Source organism: Pteropus vampyrus, unplaced genomic scaffold, assembly GCF_000151845.1.
Source record: "Pteropus vampyrus isolate Shadow unplaced genomic scaffold, Pvam_2.0 Scaffold129, whole genome shotgun sequence".
NCBI classification, from domain to species: domain Eukaryota; kingdom Metazoa; phylum Chordata; class Mammalia; order Chiroptera; family Pteropodidae; genus Pteropus; species Pteropus vampyrus.
Window position 1 is genome coordinate 548,569 of NW_011888910.1, and position 21,678 is coordinate 570,246.

The 21,678-nt window shown below is 41.7% G+C and overlaps 2 protein-coding genes across 2 annotated transcripts in view; one reads left to right on the top strand and one right to left on the bottom strand.

Moving 5' to 3' along the window:
- Positions 1–14,868, top strand: part of TXNDC5 (thioredoxin domain containing 5) — a 22,159-nt gene extending 7,291 nt beyond the window's left edge. The window contains exons 3-9 of the mRNA XM_011367026.2: positions 2,103–2,199; positions 4,706–4,821; positions 6,940–7,026; positions 7,665–7,808; positions 10,741–10,826; positions 12,288–12,417; positions 13,472–14,868. Coding sequence (XP_011365328.2) covers positions 2,103–2,199; positions 4,706–4,821; positions 6,940–7,026; positions 7,665–7,808; positions 10,741–10,826; positions 12,288–12,417; positions 13,472–13,594 — 783 coding nt within the window. The 3' untranslated portion in view covers positions 13,595–14,868. The remainder of the gene's footprint in view (positions 1–2,102; positions 2,200–4,705; positions 4,822–6,939; positions 7,027–7,664; positions 7,809–10,740; positions 10,827–12,287; positions 12,418–13,471) is intronic.
- Positions 14,869–15,038: 170 nt separating this feature from the next.
- The window catches only part of BMP6 (bone morphogenetic protein 6), a 157,041-nt gene continuing 150,401 nt past the window's right edge, over positions 15,039–21,678 (bottom strand). The window contains exons 5-7 of the mRNA XM_023534637.1: positions 17,621–17,697; positions 16,697–16,807; positions 15,039–16,598 (exon numbers count right to left, since the gene is read on the bottom strand). Of these exons, the coding sequence (XP_023390405.1) occupies positions 16,449–16,598; positions 16,697–16,807; positions 17,621–17,697 (338 nt within the window). The 3' untranslated portion in view covers positions 15,039–16,448. The remainder of the gene's footprint in view (positions 16,599–16,696; positions 16,808–17,620; positions 17,698–21,678) is intronic.

Genomic DNA, 21,678 nt, shown 5'->3' on the forward strand with positions numbered 1-21,678 from the left:
TTGGGGACCACTGCTTTAGGGGAAACATGGCCCAAAGTGCAGACTGTGAGGCCAGGCCAAGGCTCAGCATAGACGTCCTGAGGGGCAGTGTCCTGTCTTCTTTGTGTGGGAGGCTCATGGCCACGTGGAATCCACCTGTGACCACTCTAGAACCAGTTTACCCACTGTCCGTATCCTAGAGTCTCAGAGCAGTAGGGATCTCAGATAATTGCTAAAAACAATGACAATGTGCCTTACTGTAGAAAACTTTATACTGTGAAGTGAAAATCCTTTTCAGTTTGAACTTTGCTGTTTATTGTAAGCAAAAGCTTTTAAAAAAAGTTCTTCATCTGTGTTTATACCTAAATAACTTGATATGCACACTTTTATATTTAGACAGGATAAATTTAGATTTTTCTCCCTAGTGTTATAGCCATATTAAAGAAACTCAAAGAAAGGAAAACTGGCCATTCCTAACATTCCATCCCAATTTTTATATTTCCATGTTTGCTTCTGTATTTTTTTCTTAAACAGTTATAATATAAACAGTTTATTAATGGTCTTTTTATATAGTTACATTGCCTTTATATTGATCATATATTATGTAGATTTGCCATAATTCGAATCTTCTCTGTCAGTGGATATTTAGTTACTTATAATTTTTTCTGTCATCAGAAATGCTATAGGAAACATTTATCTTTGTAAAGGACATTTTTACTACTTTTGAGTGATATTTTTAGAATATATTTGTAAAATTACAAGGCAAAAAAAAAAAAAAAGCAAGATCACTTTTATGGCTCTTGATCAATATTGGCCGATTGCTTTCTGAAGAATTTAGAGTGTATTCCATTTCTGTGACATACTGCAGTGTTCCCCTGATGGAGACAGCTTTGGTATCTGCCACAGAGCACAAGAATAAGTGTGCCCCTAAGTGCCATAAATGAACACTTTTATACTGACAGCCCTTTGAACATCTTACACATACACATACAGGGTTTTGTTTCACCTTATTGGAACTCACTGACTGTTCATTTAGCCATAATTCTCATGGGCATCCTTTTGTGTGGGTACTTAACCCTTTGAAAGTTTTGACAAGCCAGCAACAGAAAGGAAAACTTCATGGTGCTTTAAGGTCCTAGCTCTGTACAGCTTTGAGCTGTCACTACTTTTAAAGCTTTTAATGACTTAACTTGGATATTCTTTTTAATAGAACTATGAACTGCCATGTAACAATTGAATAATACCCATGTATCTGTAGCAAAATGGTAATGTGAACTTTTCTTCACCCCCGTGGTAGTGGCCTCAGAAACTGAGAAATTTATAATTGTGCAGTAACTCCTGTGGTAACCATTTAGTTGTACACACCGATGCCTTCTCAGTCACTTCTTGCCCCTTCGTTGTGTATTTCAGTTCCAAACTTAGTCATGAGTTATATTCTTTCGTAAAAGAACAGTTATGTTTGCCCTGGTTTTCTCTTTCTCATCTTTTCACTTGTCTGAATTTACTGTCTCATCACCTACTTTTCTCAGTCCTTTAGAGTTTTACCTTCCTTCACTTATTTATTTGTTTGTTTGTTTATTTACTATTTTTTTGAATAAAGGGTAGCCTTTCCCTCCTATTCTCTGGTGGGTTCTCATTCTCAGTTTTGTCCAGTTTGCTACCTTTGTGTCTTTAGGTACTTCTTCCTTAAAGCCAGTCTGTCAAGAATTCCATTTTGTATTCTATGTGAAATCTCAGATCACATTTCAAAGAACAGGACAGATTGCTAATTTGGGGTAGACCTATCTTTTAGTTTGTCTGTTCTGTTTGGTTGGGTTTAGGGCAGTAAAGGACTGGTTGAGGTGGGGCTGGCTGTCACCTGCTTTCTACAAGTATCAGTCCTAGAGCATTTGCTGAGGGGGAGGCTGGCAAGGGGCTTCTTACTGAGCGTACAGAAGACCCAACAGAGTTAGTTCCTATCCTGGTTCCCCTCAACACACCAGCACCCCACACAGGTTCGAGGTAGCAAGGTGAGGGAGGAGATCTGCAGAAGGTTCTAGACAGACACTGGTCACCTCTTTGATGGGTTTCACTATGTCTTCACAGATGAACTCAGTGACTGTTGTTTCGTTTCTTCCTATTAGACACCAGAGCCAGAAGTAGAACCACCCAGAGCCCCTGAGCTCAAGCAGGGGCTGTATGAGCTCTCAGCAAGCAACTTCGAGCTGCACGTTGCACAAGGTATGACAGGCGAACCTTGGTGTTCACCGTGGGATACACGCCTCTTAGAACCACTGACTATTGTTACTCCTTGATTTGCTGGGCTTGTCCTTTTTGCCACTTGAGGACTCATAGATAGCAGCATCTGTGGCACTTATCAAGGGTTTCTCTCAAGTCCCTTTAACATCATTGTTTAATGCTCCTCCTCTTAGAAGCTTTTCCTCCTTTTGTCTCTGTCTTTATAAAATGCCAGTTTTGATGCTAAGCTAAAGCCTTAGGTGTGGAAATTTGGACCTCACAAATCGTGAATGGGCACACTTGTACATGAGCTATGGATACAGTACATCCCTGGATAAGGAAGTGTTTATTTATATTAATGTTAATCAGATGTTTATTGACCTGAGGCAGAAACAAAAGTTTCTCTTATCTGTTTAAACTAGAATTTAGTGAGACTGTTACAGCATGTGAATCAGTATACATGTTTTTTACACTTAAAATATTTTCTTAGACCACATCTTATTTTCTGAAAATGGTCTCAAAAATATTAAAAATGATCTATGTACAATTTCTAATGTTAATAATATAAGTCCTCCTTTCTTCACACATTTCAGAAGAGTTGGCTCAGCAGTGAATGACTTGAAAGCAAATTTAGCTTCCTTGCTGACCTCTATTCTCAAATGCTGCCATGGAGAGAAATCCTCCTGTAAGACTGGGTTGGAAATGTTGTGGTAAAGGGCTTAAAAGTGTACCTGGCCTTGTAACTTCATGCCTGCTGAGACATGAAGTTCCATGAAGTTATTTAGACACCCCACTCAGTGTCTAAATAAGTTTCCCCCCACCACACTTAAGGTCTAAAATAATTTTGATGCCTTCAACCGTTTTCTGTTTTCATTAAAGGTGGTTATTTAATTTGTACCAGTGCTCTAACCGTGGAACTTCAAGGGGTTTTTTCCCCTGCAGGGGATTCACTTTAATTTGAGACTGGCATGGGCTCACTGCAGGATGTGCTACCAGAATCACCTTGTTGTAGACTTATTTCCCAGAAGCCCAGCCTGGTCACTCCCTAAGCAAGTCATCACTGAAGGGCAGTGTTCTAGAGATGCTGCCTATGTTGCTCGCATGAGTATTTCTCCTCAGAAAGTAGCCACCTGCCTTTACAACTTCCCTTTGACACTTCTGTGGGTTCCTGGACATCCTGCCTCCACCTCCCCACACAAGGTTAGCAACAGAGCCGTCTGGAGAGACCTGGTTTCAGCTTTGCAGATGAGTTGCTAATTTTTTGAAGCAAGTTTTTAAACATTTCCTTCAGTGTATCCTTGCCATGGTGATAAGGTACCTCTGTGAGCATTGGTGTGGCAACATCCTACTCTAGGTCCGAGTCATATTTCAGTGTTCATTAGTTAGTTCTCTCCTTGGCCACAGCCTGATTTTGGTTTGGTCTTGGCCTGACATCTTTTACACCCAGGCTGGTCAAGGTAAAACAGCCCAGAAAAAAATCTTCAGTGTCCAAATAATAATGTTTGAAGATTCGGTTTTATTCCTCCTAGCCAAGGTAGTAATATTCAGTTTTTAAACCTTTTATTTTAGTATAAAATAAAACACAGAATACTGAAAACAAATGTAGGGCTTAGTGAATTGTGACAAAGCAGTCATCTTGTAACCATTGTCCAGTTAAAGAAAAAAACTGCCAGCCTCCTAGTACCCCTTCCCAGTCAGTCACAGCCCTTCTGACTTTTATGGAAACCACTCCTTGCTTTTCCTTAAGGTTTCATTACCCAAGTGTGTGTTTCTAAACCCTACAGCTTAGTTTGGTCTTTTTTTGATATATCTCTTTTAAGTCTGTTTTATCTCCATGTACCCCCAACATCTCTTTTTCTTCCTTACATTTTTCTTTCCTACCACATAGGTTGTTTGACCTGTAGAGTTCCCCACGGTGTGGACTTTGTTGATTGTATCCCCACGGCGTAGTTTAACATGTCCCTGAGTTTTCTATTCCCTGTGAACTGGTACATGAATCAAGAGACATTATCAGTTTTTGTTGATGTTTTTTAGGGGTTCTGAAAAGACTTTATAGCTGTTGAAGTCTCTTTGTGATGTCAGCAGCCACAGCAGTCACTGCCTAAATCTGTTAATTCATCCAGATGCCAAATGCTATTCTAATTCAGGCATCCTGACTTCATTTTTTTAGCCAAGAGCAACTTGCCCTCATTTATCACTTGATTAACCACTGGTGCAGTTCGTATAGGAAAGACGGGATAAAGGCCTGATTCTTACCCTTTATTGCCAGTTTTCCAAATAATGAATTAGTTCCTTGTCCTCCAAAGATGACAAATTAGCTTTTGTTTCGAGGATTGTTACAAACTCATGGATATAGACGTTTTTGATGCAGAGTCACTTTTGACCAGTTAAAGTGTTCCTACTGAATTGAGCTTTGCAAGAAAACAAAGATTAGATGCTAATCTCTAGTTAGGTGTGATGTAAATTACACTCCCTTTTCCCCCTTCTCTGCCTTGGCTCCACATGGAAGGCGACCACTTTATCAAGTTCTTCGCTCCATGGTGTGGTCACTGCAAAGCTCTGGCTCCGACCTGGGAGCAGCTGGCTCTGGGCCTTGAACATTCCGAAACTGTCAAGATTGGCAAGGTAAGTGAAAGCCCTTATTAAACTGGAAGTAGACCGCCTTTGGCTGGATTAATTAGCAGAGTAGCCCATTATTCATTCTGTGCACAAAGTCGCAAACTTGATTTATTATTTCCATTTAGAGTGCCACTTGATAATTCATTTCACCTTCACAGATGGCAGCCTGGTTTCGAGTGTGCTGGCTTTTCCACAGCTTAGAGATAAATTATGGCTTTGGCTCCTTTGTTTGTTTTGAAGCGATGGCCAATTCTGAATTGGCAGCCCCAGAGCCCTTTCTGCAAAGATAGGGAGCAGAGCCTTAGAGAATGTTCACTGGATGTGCTTGGAGACTGTCCACATTTGATCTCACCCAAGAGCTCTTTCCTAAAGAAGCCTCGGCTCTGTGCTCACAGAGCCATGCAGGGGACCCTCCCTATGGTGAGACTCAGCTTGCACTGCTGCCTGGAATTCTTTCCAACTTTTCCTACTTTACGTGGAGGAGCCAGAAGCGATATCTAACAAATTCTGTGTAACTGGATTTTCTGGAAATATCCAGAGCAGCTTCTGGGTCATCAAACACTTAATTTCATCTATTCTCCAGCACCCACCAGACATCATTGCCTGGATATCCTTTAATAAAAATCTCATTTTCTACTTTGCCAGGGGCCCATAGTATTACAGAAGTAATACTATGTGTCCAGTGACCATAGTTAATAAGATGATCTGTCCAGCATGGTGAAATGGCCAAAAGCATAGATTTGGGAGTCGAGTAGACCTGGCTGGCCAACCTAAGGCAACTTCTTAGCACCTCATTCTCAATAAATAAATTAAAGCATTTCAGTAAATGTAATTTAAGCATCCTGTCTTCATTTTTTTAGCAACAGAAACTTGTCCTCGTTTATCACTTGGTTATCCAGTGGCGCAGTTCATATAGGAAAGACAGGATAAAAGCCTGATTCTTCCCCTTTACTGCCAGTTTTACAAATAATGAGTTGGTTCCCTGTTGTCCTCCAAAGATGACAAAGTAGCTTTTGTTTGAGGATTGTTACGAACTCATGGTTATAGACGACTTTGATGCAGTCACTTTTGACTAGTTAAAGGGTTCCTGCTGAACTACGCTTTGCAAGAGGACAAAGATCAGATGTAATCATAAAATAATCTTGTCTTCTGTCTTCCCCATTCCTTGTATCCTTACTTTAAATTATGTTTTGAACTTTGATAGGGGATTATTTTATTTTCAATTCATGTCAGTGGAGGCTTCTCGCAGAACCAAGCATGAGCAGACAGAGTCTAAATAACTGGGCTGTGGCCCTTCATCTCTGGACATATAACTGGACCCTAAAAATGCCTTCCCACCCCCAGTTGTAGTTGGAGGCTTCCTGTGCCTCAGGTTAACACTGGAACTGCTCTCTGACTTCAGTCTTATCTGTTAAAATAACAGTTCATCTACTTTGTTGACATAGTGAGAAATAAGCTCTGTACAGCTGATTTTAATGTCAGTAGAAAAGTTAAAAAGAAGTGACTTAGAATAGAATGTTGTATAAAAATGTTAAACAAGCAGAATCTTATAAAAATTTAAATGGAAATAATCCGAAGTGCTGTGGCAGTTGGTTAAATTGAGCTTACAGAATTGATACTGTAATCTGATTTTAACATCTTTTCAGTTTTATCTTTATCATATACCAAGTACTCCTATTTAAAATTGACTACTTGCTTCTCCTTGAATTTAAAACTCTAAATTTGAACATGAGAATAAATTTCTAAGCTAGCGTTACGACTGGTGTGGGCGTCCATCACCGACAGCCAGGCCCGCCCCTCCCAGGATGTCAGGCTAGGCTTCCCTTCTCTACCTGTTAACCTGCTCAAGGGAAAATGTTGCTTCCTAAAAATGAGCATTATAAGTAAACGAAAATAAATCATGTCTCTAAAGTGAATCTTGCTGTGCTGCTCCCTCAGTTCGGGGGAATTTTGGGGTACCTGTTTTAGGAATAGTCTGCAGAAACTGCAGCTTGCTGGCAAAGATGCTGCAGATCAAGGGTTTTAGAAATTATATTAAAAAAAAAAAAAAAAACTCCCGGGGTACCCAATAGCTCGTTTTTATCAGGCGGGCTCACTAACTGGAAATGTGAACTTTCTTTGTAGGTTGACTGTACGCAGCACTATGAACTCTGTTCAGGAAATCAGGTCCGTGGCTATCCCACTCTTCTCTGGTTCCGAGACGGTAAAAAGGTATGTCTTTAGGCCTTAATGTGGAGAAAGAGTGTTTCTCTTAACCACAGTGGGCTGAGTTGTCAAGTGACTTAACAGTTGTGGTGAATTGCCAGTATGCATTGATTGCTTGGGCACTAGTTTAAGGGAATACATGTAACCGAAAATGGCTTTCTCTTAATTGATAAGATTTGGGTAGTTGAGAAAAACTGTCCATCGTTATAATATTTTGAAACCTTCCATTTGGCTCAGGTTGTCACTAGAATAACCCACATCTGTCCTAAGGTAACTGCTCTGATCACAGCCTCTGAGAGAGGTTAATGCTCACTCTTGGTAAGGTTCTCACTCCCTCCCTTCCATCCCTGGCTGATGGTCAGCTTCTCAGAATACCTGAGTCAGCACCCAGGGTTTTGTGACTCATAGCTCTGCAGAAGGAATGAGCTGTAAAGTTCTCTCACAAAAGCCCAAATATTGGTTTATAACCTCTGCCTTTGCATTTAAACTTGAGCACACAAACATCGCACAGCTCACACAACCATGCAGAGACATCTGGCAGGAGGTTTCACATGGGCAAGAGGGGTCAGGAGGAGGTTTGAGTTATTCAGAGCACTCAAGTATACTAACTTGTCAGTGTTTCTGTGTGGCCCATGTTTGGACAGATTGACCAGTACAAGGGAAAGCGAGATCTGGACTCGCTGAGAGAGTATGTGGAATCACAGCTCCAGAGTGATGCGGAGGGCACTCCCGAGACCGCCCAGCCCTCGGAGGCCCCGGTGCTGGCTGCTGAGCCAGAGGCCGACAAGGTAGGTGTCTGCCGCCACCCTCGCCCACAGAAGGCACTGCCCTCAAACGCCTTGGACAAAGTGACAGTTTGAGGACGGTATAGAGTAATTCAGATGGTTGGCTTACAGTTGACTTTTCAACCCAAAACATTTTCTTCAACTACTTTTACATACTTCAAGGGGTTAATGTAAGCAAAAGCTCCCCTGAAATAGATGTGAGATGCGTCCTGAATTTGGTCAAAAATCTCTGGAAAATTCTTCCCATTGATTCAGTCATCACTATACTCGAGGGTATGTGCTATGGAAGCTTGTCTGTTTCTGTTCGTTTCCTTAATGTGTTGCAATCATTTTTTTAACCTGTGGTAAAGACCTCTGAAAGATCTGTAGCAGAAAAGATGTGCACATTGGAATTGAAAGGCAAATTGCTGTAGGATATTTCATTTGCTTAGGCAGTCTTGACTTACTGAAGTATTATCTTCATTCATTCAGATAGTATAAGGTTTTAGATTCATTTGTTCTGTAATAATCAACCCCTTGTTATATTTCAGGCACTGTCCTAGGCCACCAGGAAACAAAAATAAATAAGACTATTTTCCTGCCTGTGTACAGTGGCAGGTCTAGTGGGTGAGACAGATGAGAACACATACATACAGATGTCGCAGAAGCTGTGGTAAAAATGGGTGCAGGGCTGGTCATTGTTTGAGAAAGGTGGGGCAGATAAGAGGTATCACTGAGGAACTGAAAGATGAATTGGCAGTTGCTGGAGAGACATGGGGAAGCCACGAAGGCACGAGGGAATGGGATGAAAAGGAGGGGTGCAGTGCAGGATGCCAGAGAAGAGAGGCAGGAGCTAGGTTGTAGAGGACTTTGTCAGCCAGCCAGTGCTCTTTGAGCTTTAATTATAGGGATCCAGTGGAGGGTTTCAAGCATAGTTGAATTTTAGAAAGATGACTAGCAGCAGCATGTATGAAACAGATTAAAAACTGATGTGTTAGGTCATAAAAGATGATGACACCCCCTCCCCCCAAAAAAAAACTAAAGTGCAAAAAAATACTAAGACTGTGAAAGTGGGGATGGAAAGAAGAAGATAGCCAACATAAGGAGTCCAACTCTGTGAGCCCAGTTAGGATGTGGAGTTTGAAGTGACTTTCAGATTTTCGGCTTAGCTGGTGGATATGGCACCAAGCACGAGATAAGAACTAAACTTGAGTTCAGTTCTCAAGATGATGATTTTCAGAGTTGGGGTGAATATTTAGATGGTGATGCCCAATGGACAGTCAAATATATCCATCTGGAGCTAAAGCGGGATGTCAGCACAAGATGAGTAGGTTTACATTGTCTGCAACTTTAGGTAGAAGCCAGTGTTGAAGCCGTAGGTGAAAATGAGATTATTCAAGGAGAGTCGAAATAATGTTTTCCCAGGAAAATGATGTCTGGATTTTCTAGCTAAGAACCTAAGGCATGTTTGTAAACATATTTCCAAAGCAGAATGTCTTCGTTGCTACTTCATTTTGTACAACTACACTTCATAGCATTCCATGTTCTTAACTTGGGACACAGGGACATTGGGGGAAAAGGAAGAGGCGGGATATTTTGTTCCTCAAGGTGAGGGCAGAGAGCCAGACATGGTGACTGCCTACCCAGTAATGCTCTAGTACTCAGCGTTTACATCAGAGATCTTGACTCACCGGAGCCAACACTCCCTGAGCCCAGGTGTCTGGAATCAGAAAAACTAGTGGAGCCACCTACCCCATCCTCCCAGGGTGGGGAGCAGCGGGCCTCCCCACCCCACAGCCCACCTCTCAGTTAGTCTCTCACAGGTTGGGGATCGCCTCGGTGTCAGTTAAAAGTTGAAGTTTTGGTTTAAGAAGTAAACAAATGATTTTGTAGTTGTTATGACCACATATGTTAGAGGAGTGTGTGTGTCATGGTGGTTATAAAGGTCATCCCAAATTGAGTATAATTATATACTATGGATATTTTCATCAAACACAGAACGGTTTCTATTTATAATAAAGTTTTCCACCATTAAGTGGGTCTTTCAGTGAGTGGGGCATCATATTTCTGGACATAAAGAAAGATGGCAGTGTCCTACAATGGCCCCCTTGGCATACTTCGTCTCCCAGTCACTGACATACGTTGCTTGGTGCCAGACTCAAGTGGAGCAGACCTGGTACATTTAGCCACGTGATAAATCATACATGTTCTTGCCCTCAAGAGAATCGCAGAAACATTTGTGGAAAGACACATAGACATAATTCTGTAACGAACTATCAAGATAGAATCCCTTTAAAGCAGACTTCCTTGTGGCTCCTTTCCCTTAAATTCTCTAGCCAGAGCTTAGATGAAGTTTTTACATTAGCTTTGAATTTAAGAATGGAAAGGAGCCTGTTATATGTAAAATACATATCATTCCCTATGCTTTTATAACATTTTGTAAGGTCCTTCTGTGACATAGAGAAGATAATTTTTGTGAATCCATATCATATGAGAGTGGTAGAGCCTGTGAGAGTAGCCATATATATACAGACTTCAGGAGGGCCAGCAGTGGGACTCTGGTTGGTGTTGTAGGCTCCATGCCTAGGAAGTACAGATTCAAGCCCTGTCTGCCCAGAGCTGACTGGTCCACACTGCAGAGCCCTGAAGGACAGTAGCTGCACCTGAACCCACCCTGGACTGCCGGGGGGCAGAACACTGGGCTATGTCTGCCACTTCTCAAAGCATCTCTTGGGCTCAGGGCCCAAGGGACCTGATGAATCTCTGCCCTTTAGAGGCCACTGCTCTGCCCTTTTGTGTAGCTAGGGAAATGCAAATTGTACAGGTATTTTTATGTGACCTTGGGGCATGCATAACAGCATTTAAAAAGAGTATTGGTTCATATTTCTGCAGTCCCAAAACATGACCCTGCCCTTCTCTACGCGATGTATTTGCATTGTGGCTTTTCCCTCCCCAGAAGGGCACCGTGTTGGCACTTACGGAAAATAACTTTGAGGACACCATTGCAGGAGGAATAACCTTCATCAAATTTTATGCCCCATGGTAAGTGGCTCTTTGATTAGAAACTACTTTCTTTGTCCTAGTGCACTTTGGTCCCATCATATTTTCAGCTCGTTAGCCAACCCTCCAGGCTCCGTGTTGAGCACATATTACACTTGCATGTAGGTTATGTTGTGGGAAATAAGGAAATGTTATCATTATATTCTTATATTCAGATATGTTCAAGCTTGATGGTATTCATAAACAGTTATTGATGGAGAATGAGGTTATTTTAAAATTCAGTCTGCTTTGGAGAACAAGGTAACGGAGGAGAATTACGATGGCCATAGCATTTTGTGGTGTATCTCTGTACTTTTCCAAAGATTGCTTGTTTGCTTAAAAAAGCTACATCATGATGTAGCTTTGCTCCTTGGTCTCTTCTAGATGTTACAGAGGGATCCAGTTGAGCTCAGCTTTCTGTTTTGAGCCATTCAACATGTTACCCAATTGCCTGCACCTTCTTGCCATATGGTCTTCAGGGACCAGAGCAGAGATGCTCTGTGTGCACGAGGTTTGAGACCCAGGCAACCTGGATGTCCTTTAATTCCTTGGAACTTAGTTTCCTTAGCTGTAAAATCGAAGAACACTTTGTTTTCACAAATGAAACATTCCATTTGGGAAAGCAGAGTGCCGAGAAGTGTTAGGTTCTGTATCTAAATGCGGACAAGTAAGGTCACCACATGTCATTATTGCTCTTTAATTTCATTCATTTCAGGTATTCATGAGAAACCGTAATAGCAGAAATAAAAAATTAACACATGACTCATGAGTTGTGCATTCTGAATTTTTAAGAACAGAAACATTAGCAAATAATGCCTTCAAAACTATTATTTTCTATTTTTAAAAAAACCTAAAGCTATAGATCGAGTTTAAAGACAGAAGATCCCCTTTATTGAAGGGGAGCAGTTCATGTAGTGGGAGAAGCGTCAGAAAAGGGACCGAGTGTCAGGTGGAGGAGAGGGTTTGAACGAAACCCAGTCATGGCCTTAGCGCTCACACCAAATCACTGAAGCTTCGGGGGGCACTGTGAAGTTGATTTGAAATGTTGAAGTCATAAGCAGTTAAATCTAAAATGTTTTTAGTGTTCAAGTGATTTTTAAAAAATGTTTAGAGTCTGTTTTGTTTCCTGTCCTTCTCCTTTTGTTCTTTCACAAACCAGTTAGCCCAGTTCACTGTATCATGGAAGTGGTTTCAAAATCCAAACCTGTTTTCAGACCAGCTTGTTTCTGTCAGGTTAATCCAAAAGTCTACTTCAGATAGATTTTTGACTTCCTTGTTTGGGGTGGGGGAGGAACAGAAGGAGGAAAAGTTAATGCCTCCCAAAGGGAAAATTTGATATTTTATAAATTTCTAGGCAATTGTTGACCGCTTCATACAGAAAAACAAGGCTCACCTTGGCAGCAAAATATAGGTGAGTGAGCGTGACCCAGGCCTTCAGCAGAGCTGTCGTTGTTCTCTTTCTAGGTGTGGTCACTGTAAGAATCTGGCTCCTGCTTGGGAAGAACTCTCTAAAAAGGAATTCCCTGGTTTGGCAGAGGTCAAGATCGCTGAAGTGGACTGTACTGCTGAACGGAATGTTTGCAGCAAGTACTCGGTGGGTACATGTGAATGAGAACACTGTGGGGACTCTACGTATTGGGAGCAGATCCCAAGTGAAGCTGTGCTTTGGCGTTGTGGGCTCAACCGAGATAACTCACACTGCCCTTGTCCCCTCAACAAAGCATTTTTTGTGTCCTTTTGAGGTGCTTGGTTTGTTTTTCCTTTTGAAAAGCTAAACAGATGCTCTCTCAAAGGAAAGGCTTTCTTCCTCTATTATTATACACATTTCAATGGAGGTTTTTAGGCCTTGCCATCTGGGTGTTAGGCTGGGCAGTAACTAAGACTTCAAGCTAGAGAATGGGGGGCCGCTTACACAGACGTTCTCGTTGATGGAATAGTCAGTTGGCTTGCGGCTGTCATCATCAACAACTAAGTGGCTTATTTTTCAGATATAAGCCAGCATTCTAACATAAAATGGCTGAATAAAGGAAACACTTGAACATAAACTTCCTCCTGAGAGAGCCATACCAACACGCCCGTCTTGTGCTTGGATCGTTTAACTGTTGTTGAAATTTTATATTTCTCTTTTTGTGTTGTTTTCTTAAAACATTTTTGAGGCTGCTGAAGTTTATGACCTCATCAGATTGAGGATAGTTGTAGCATATTTTTTTATTTATCATTAGAAGATGCCAGTCAAATTTGTGCCTTAAAATTCTGAAAAGAGAAAAGAGGCGAGTTGCGGCTCTCCTTGAGGGTCTTGCTACTACCCAGTGTGGTCCACTGAGCGGCCTGGGCATCACCGGGAACCTTGTCCAAAATGCAGAGTCTCAGGCCGCGTGCCGTGCCGCTGGGCTGGAATGTGCACCTTAATAGGTCCCCGGGGGATTGACACTAATTTTGAATGTAGTTCTGGATTGGAAAATGAATAAATAGCCCCAAGACTTTGCTTTCTGAACTCTCTGACACTTTTTAAATGGTTTATACATTTTAAAAATTTAACCGTAGACTTTCCTGGCCACAGCTGTAGGATTTTTTCTGGTTTTATTTATGAAATAATTTGTGTGCGATTCAGGCCACTGGTTTTCAAATTTTGAATTTTTTCTTTCAAGGTACGAGGCTATCCCACATTGTTGCTTTTCCGCGGCGGCAAAAAAGTCAGTGAGCACAATGGAGGCAGAGACCTCGAATCGTTGCACCACTTTGTTCTGCGCCAGGCAAAAGACGAACTGTAAAAACAGGAGGAAGTCTCCTCTCCTGCCTGGCCGCCTGTACCGTGTCGAGGAGCAGCAAATCATGTGGATGTTGCTGGGTTTCAGGTGGTGGTTATTCAGAAAGCTGAATGTCCTAAACGTGTGGCGGCATCTCTGTGTTTCTTAAGCCAACACACTCTACAGGTTCTTTACTAAGTTTCTCTAAGTAAACATGTAACTCATGATCCCTTTGCAAACTGAATATTTTCAGTGGCAATCTATCATCCCCTTTAACCTTCTCTTGATGAAATCTAAGTGGTTTCCTTTGAGACTAAAATGGAGTTGAGGAAAATCAAATTGCTGGACTGTTATGGTTCCTCAGTGATTTTGGTGGAAGCATCATCCAAAGCACCATTTTTGAACTGCCCACAACTCCTGGAAAGGTAGCCTGTGGCAGTATCGATGTTCCTCTGAGCCGAAGGTCATAAATGACTTACTAATAGTGTGGTTGCTCCAAGCTTGGAGCAGAGTTACAAACAAAAACCCCACACCTCTGGGAGATACCTTCACAGCCACTCCTGGATTTTCCGTTCCTGTTAATACTTCTCTCATCGTGAGAGGTTTGCCACAATGAAAGCAATGGTACTTTTGACACGTGCCTGAGTAAGATAACGCTGATGCCATAATCTTCTGTGTGTTATTATTTGTTAGCTCAGTTATTACTGTTCAAGGGATACTTCTGTTTGTTGCTCATGGATGAAAGATTTCATTAGTTATGTTAACGTGAAGTCAGGGTCCATGTGAAGATTTTTAAGATTTAAAATTCATGTTTAAGATTTGATATCTCCCATGGAAAATATAGGCATGGAAACTTCTGCAAGGCTTAATCATAACTGTTGCTTTAACTTATAGAAAGATTCTGGTTGCATTTGCCATCTGGGGCAAGAGGACTAGATGAGTTTTCCCTAGTCTGGGTATTAGGGACCAGCGGAACCCTGCAGCCCCACTATGGGGCCCCAGCTGGAAGCAGTTTCAGATTTTGCTCCTAGGTAGTCCTCTTAGAGGCTCATTGTACGTCGTCTGCCTTCGCAGAGGTTGACCCGATGCTGTATGAAGAGTGGAATTAACTTGACCAAAGACCAAAGAATGGAGTAGGCAGGGCTGAGTCAGGGCTGAAGTAGGCCACACTAGCATTAATGCCAGCACCATAATTCATGCCATCCTAGTTATTAAACATTTTTACCATCACCCTTGGAAAAAAGCAATCACGGGACTAAGCTCCCATAAGATGATAGGTACCTGTATGTTCTTTGCCATCAAATTACTTCTCAGAATAACCCCTCTGTGTCCAACACTCTTCAACCCACCTCCCATGCTTGGGGGATCCAGTCACTTGGCACAAAGTAACAAGGGGTGAGGATCTCTGAAACAAGATCACTTCTGCGTCTGCCGCAGATGACAACAGAGCAGGATCTCGAACAGCCTCTGCCTTAAAGGAAATCTTTATTAATCATGTGGTTCACAGATGTTCATTTAAAAATCCCAACGTTCTGGAGAAGCACAGTCCTCATGAGTGGCTTCAGCTTCGCATCATGAGTCTTGTATTAAAAGAAAATCAAAGTGGTACAATTTGTTTACACTATGATACTTTCTAAATAAACTCTTTTTTTAAAAAAAAAAAAGTCTGGTCTTTCCTTAAATGTTACAGCAAAACAGATATAAAATAGACAATAAATTATAGTTTATATTTACAAAAAAGCTGTATGCAGTTATAGATCATAAATGTATTATTTAATCAGTTTAGTATGAAACTGGTTTCTTAGTACATGATTGTGAAAAAGACATTTAAAAAATATTCTAAGATTTAATCTGAGTTCTCACTTCCTACAAAAGAAAAGAAAACTGATTTCAGTTCATAAACAGCATGGCCATCCAAACTCATTCCTAAAGGCTGGGAGCTCCTTCCTCAGTTTATTTCCTTTGTTGGGTCTCACCCTGTGACATGACATGCTGTATAGAAAAAGGCAAAGAACCGTTTTTACTAAAATAGATGAGATTAGAGCCAGCGTTCCTGAAGTTAATGTGCTTTTCAGAGAGCCATTCCAAAAAAGATGAGTTGCAGAATTTCTTTCACATGTTATATGGTTAAAATGATGGCTATTAAAAATGCTTCTCACCCCTTGCAGTCTGACCTCAAAGTATGAGCAGTCTGCTTTTGCTACTAGCCAAGAAAACAGTAAGTGGCAGAGGACTGAGGTGTGGAAATCACATGGTTCGTTTTAACCAAAATAATTCTATTTTCACACCAACAAAAGGCCAGCATAAACATGTAACAGCAATTACTGAGACAAGGCACTTCCAAATAGCCCTGGTTATGGCCCGGGCTGTTGATCTTCTATGAAATCGACCTTCCTGGGAATGAAATCTGAATAGAGGCATTTTCCCCCAATTTCTGTTGTCCGTAAAATCTATCTTTGAAAAACATTACTAAACCAGCTGATACTTTAGCCAAGAATACTCTTACTCCTTTAACATTACCTTCCTTCTTTGCTCATACCACAAATAGCTTGATCTAAAGCTAAAACTACTTTCGGGAGGCTTTTTGCGGGGAGTGAAGGGGAAACCCTTCAAAGTTATGTTTCTGCAGTTACCGGACTTCATACTACAGACATTCAAACAGCTTCCTACAGACCAACAACTACTCACGTTATTTACTATGTGGGCAAATCATTAACGAGGTCCTTTAAAATCTGTCTTGGGTAGTAAGGCACCAACCGGCATGAGATGCTTTCAAAGTCATCGTCTTGCTTTCACTGTGCTTCCGCGTGTTTTTTAAGGCAGATGTAATCTAGGAATCCAAGGCAGTATTTGTGTCCCCAGTGACTAGTTTTTCGAGTTAGTGGCATCCACAAGCTCTTACAACCATATTCCTGTATTTTTTTAAGATGACATTGGAGTTGTCATCAAAGTAAAGGACTGAGATAGCATTTAGTTTAGTTGGCGCACAGCACGGTTTGGGGACATACTCAGGATTCATAAGGTGAACCTGTTCCAAAACAGAAGGAGGAAAAGGTTCCATTAGCAGCTATACCTGGTCTTGGCTTACTTCTACCTATAAAATGACAAAAATCTCTTCGAGCTCACCAGTGTCTGTACGATCGCATGGTTTGTTGCATTCATGTGTGCGTTGAGTGGGAAGGAGCATTCTCCATCACAGTAATTGGCAGCATAGCCCTTGGGTGCGATAATCCAATCCTTAATTTAAAGCAAAGGAAGCAACAAAAAGGTGATTAATGTATACTCCTTAGATTATCTGTGCTTTAAGTAATCCTGTGAGAAGGATTACTCACATGGACAGGTAAGGAGGCAGGAGACAGAGATGCAGGAAGATTAAGTTCACGTTCAAGTGGCAAAACTAGGGTGTGAATCTGGTTGGTCTGACAGAGTCCTCATCCCTTCCACATTTAGCCGCTACCTGCCTGCTAGGCCTGGAAGCACACAGATGGCTGGCTTTCTGTACTTGGACCCAATGGAGCCTCTCCAGGAATCCTGTCATCATAATGCTACCTGCATATGGAAACTAACTTCTATCACTTTGTCACCTATAATTCTTATAAACTAGTGGTGGCTTTCAGGTGCGGGCAAAACATTTATGCTCTTCTAGATAGTTTGGGTGAGCCAATTTATAGCCATTGGAGAGGTTAACTAGTGATCATTTTTTCAAATCTTTTCTCAATTAAAATTTGTTTAAATGCCTAAATATAAATGGACTTTGAAAAAAATGTGGAAATTGCATCTTGAAGAAAGTGCCTACTGATTTTGAGGTACACAGAGCTGGGGAACCCTGGGCTCCCTTGGAAGGTGCCAGTGGGGGCTGTGTGCACAAGAAGGCCCAGTCTTCCCCCACCTCACTCCGGAGAGCCTGGACATTTGGAAGGGCTCCTGTGTACCTTCGTGGAGGAGCCATCTCAGTCCTAAAGCTTAAGGTCTTTGATGTTGGCTGCTGCCATTAAGATAAGAGACTGCTGAGAAAGGAACTTTGTCCCCCTTAGTGTCCTGAGAACTCACCTGCCATCCCAGGTCTTGGAAGCTCACGTAAAGCTCATGTTTCCTACAGGCTGTTTTTAATTCACTGCTGTTATAATCTGTTGGAGGAGATCAAAAGATGCACCCATTAACTCATTCATTCCCTCACTTAAAAACTTAGGTGAAGAGCGTGCCATGGGCCAGGCACTGTACTAGGCTTGGGATAGCAGTGAACAAGGGCCCTGCTAGATGTAAATTTGGTCACCAAATTGCTCTTTCAGGTTCCCGATCACTTGGGTGTTTCACATACTCTGTCTTGTCCACTTGGGTTAGTGCTGGGCACGCTGGCAAATGATACATACTTATTGAGTTGAATGAACTCTTTTAAGCAACAGGTATTTGTTGTGAGCCCCTGTTGTGTGCAAGGCCTAAGGAGGGGGTGTGTGAAGATGCCCAAAACACCCCAGACTCCTGACTTGGAAGACACCATATACACAGTAAAAGGCAACTGTACCAGGCAGGATTCACTATATTTCAAACGGGGGTGATCTTGAAACTGCACAGGGACTTTGCAGATAGCTGCTGAGCCAGGAAAGCATCCTGAAGGAAGAGTAATGGAACGCGACCTAACCGGGAGACCCAAGAATGGGGAAGACAGAGAGAGAGACTCTGCAGCAGGGTCCATTCTCACCCATGCTGTCATCCAGCCTGGCTGCCAGGGTCGAGCCCCTTGACTTGCAGTAAGGCAAAGACTCCTAAGCCAGTTGTGTCCCATGAGAATCTGCTGAAGTGTATATATCTGTTCTGTATAATTCAGGAGCCACTAGCCTTGCTTAACCTAATCACTGGCAAGAGGAATGGCAGTGCCCTGATTCTTTTAGGCCACTTGGAGCAGTTCTTGTATGACATTCCCTCCGCTAGGTATCCTGGGAAATAGGAAGATAAGTTAGACAAGGCTTTCATCCTCCAGGAACTTAGGGAATCAAAGGGATGGCGTGAGACATGTACACAACTAAAATACAAAACAATACAAAGGCTATGGGCAAGGGCCATAGGGAAATCCCATGAATGAGAAAGAAGAAAAGAGAGCAGTTCTTCTGAAATGAATTTAAGGATATGTGAAGAGTAGTCAATCATCAAGACAAAAGTTGGAGAAGTGGCTTAGAATGCCAACCAAACGTTTTTGGACTTCATACCAGAGATAGTAAGTAAGCTTTGACAGTTTTTGAGCCAGGGAGTGACATTCAGAGCTGGGATTCTAAAGGTGTGATCTCATGGTGAGTGGTGGTTGAGAGTTCAAGAGAAGGGGGAGAGATGAAAGGTTAGATGAAGACTTTGGATAAAGGTTCTTAATCTAAAATGGACATTGATGGATACAAGAGCCTGAGCCCATTTTTGTGCTACTTCTGTCCTCTTTAGTCAATGATCCAATAAGTTACCTGATTGCTTAAAGCCTGTTTGAATTGTTTTCTGTAACTTGTATTCCTGGACCTCCTGGCCCTGAAGCAAGACCAAACACACAGATTTTGTGATTTCGTAAGGAAAAGAAACACAGTACTAATTCAGCCCACTGATCTATCCTGGGAAGGGAGACAGACTACCTTTTGAGTTGATTTCTAATTCTAAATTATTCATTCTTCCCACCTCTCTTCTTCACCTCACAGAATCACCCTTACTGTAACTTTAAGTACCTGGAAGAAATGAATGGAAAACCACACTGAAGGGAAATTTTCACTCTGCAGGGCACCATGGACTCTCTGAGTAAAAACAAACAAGCACCCACCACACCTCAAAACAAGACAAAACCTCCTGCTGAAAATAATCCCTCAACAAAAAGAATCAACCACACAAAGAAATTAAGTATCCTGAGAGGGGAGTTGGAGTACAAGACAGAGAAAATACAGAAACCCAGGGACTGCAGGCAAGAGTAGTTTCTGAGTGAGATTACAAAAAAGAATATCTAAAATAATGGAAGAAATAAAATAAGGAATAGAAATCCTAAATTAAGAACATTACGGGAAACGAACATTAAAAAAAAAAAAAAAACCAGGTGAATTTGAAACAGACCAAATAAAAATTCATAAAAATAATAATCACTGAAAATAACAACAAAATGGATGGGTTAAACATCAGATTAGATAATAACTGAAGAGAGAATTAAAGAACTGAACAATATATTTGAAGAAACTTTCCAAAATACAGCCCAGAGTCAAATGACCAGAAAATGTGACTATCTGTAAAGAGATACAGAAGATAGAATGGAAAGACCAATGTTATTTCTAATAGGAATCTCTGAAGAGACTAATGGGGGGAGAAATAATAGTTGGAGACATAAATGTCTGCAAATTTTCGAGAGCTGAAGAAAGGCAAACATCTTTATATTGAAAAGGTACAATGAATCCCAAGCAGAGTAAATAAATTCCTGTGTAGCCACATCTAGTGAAACTGTAGTATATCGAATACATAAATTCTTAAAAGCACCCCTGAGAAAAAAATTACCTACAATTGAACATAAAGCAGATTGATAGCAAACTTCTTAACATAATATATAACATAAAAAAAAATATCAAAAACTATGCCATCAGTGTAGAATTCCATACCCAACTGTAGTAGACATTTATTGTTTCAGCTAAATAGGACTACTTCTTGTTTGGGGGAATTCCTAGATAGGTGGGAATCAAGGTCCCATTTCCCATGACAGTTAGCTATTGTCTTTGTCCCCTACTAGCTAGAGTACAGGCTCATGACTTCATTAAAGACAATCTGATGACCCCACTCTTGAAAGAGTCACTCAAGGGGGAAACTAAGAATGGGAAAGCTCGGTAGCAAATGTTCAGGGTAACAGCCCCAGTGGTAGCATTCAAGCCACATTGTATTGGGGACCAGGTCCAAGTTGGGCCTTGATTCTGAGTTTGGTTCTCCAATCTTGTTGCAAGGTCATTTCCCTGATACCCTAAAGTATTTCTAAGTCAATTAATTAGAGTCTGTTTCTATTCTATGTAATCAAGAGTCCTGGGTAGCTAAATTATTATTCATAACTAGAGCATAGGGAGCACAAGGTGGAGTAGGGTTGGTGAGCCCATCTCTCTGTTAAGGTATCTTTTAGGCAGAGACCTGAAAGAACTTTGGCAGAGGGACATGAGTCTATCTGGGGGATGAATAATCTGTACAGTAGAATGACAAATGCAAAGGCCCTGGGGAAGTAACCTGCTTGGCAGGTTCCAGGAAGAGTCTGATGGAGGCTGCTCCATGTTTACTAAAAACCCGTATACTCTATCTACCCCCTGGGCACACAGCTATCTGACATTTCCCACTGCAGGTAGGTGTGGTCGTGTGCTTGAGTTCTGCCCATGAATATGGGGGAAAGGGAGGTTTGCTGCTCCCAAACCTGGCCCTTCAAAACTTACCTGCAGCCTTCCACTTGCTCATTTCTCCCTTGCTAGCTGCATGCAAGGGCCAATTTTCTGAAGACTCCAAGGCTCTGATCTCCCTGCACTCTTGAAGATATCCTGGGTTAGGTAAGTTATCAGCGGTCCCCAACATTTTTGGCACCAGGGACCGGTGCTCCTATGAGAATCTAATGCCTAATGATCTGAGGTGGAGCTGAGGTGGTGATGCTAGTGCTGGACAGTGGCTACAAATACAAAGCTTTGCTCACTTGCCTGCCACTCACCTCCTGCTGTGTGGCCTGGTTCCTAAGAGGCCGCAGACTAATACCAGTCCACAGCCTGGGGGTTGGGGACCCCTGAGTTATTTGATCCCCCAACTTATGGTCTCAATCTGGAATTTTCCCTGCCCAACCTCATTTGGCCTGTGTCCCCCAAAGTAAACTTCCTCCCAAATGTTTTCTCCGTGCTGGAGACCAAGATTTCCCCAAAATCCAACTTGGAATTGTTGGCCATTTGAAAAGCAGAGATTTCTTGGACAGCTTTCCTTCCCAGGTTGGTGGACATGGGCAGTATGATATAACAAAGAATATATCTGGTTTTTGTCCTGGTTCCTGGCACAGACCTACAAAAACCATGGAATTTCCTAAGTGATAATTCCAACTGAGTCCTTAGATAGTCTCACAATGGGGCTGGTCACAAGAAAGACCAACC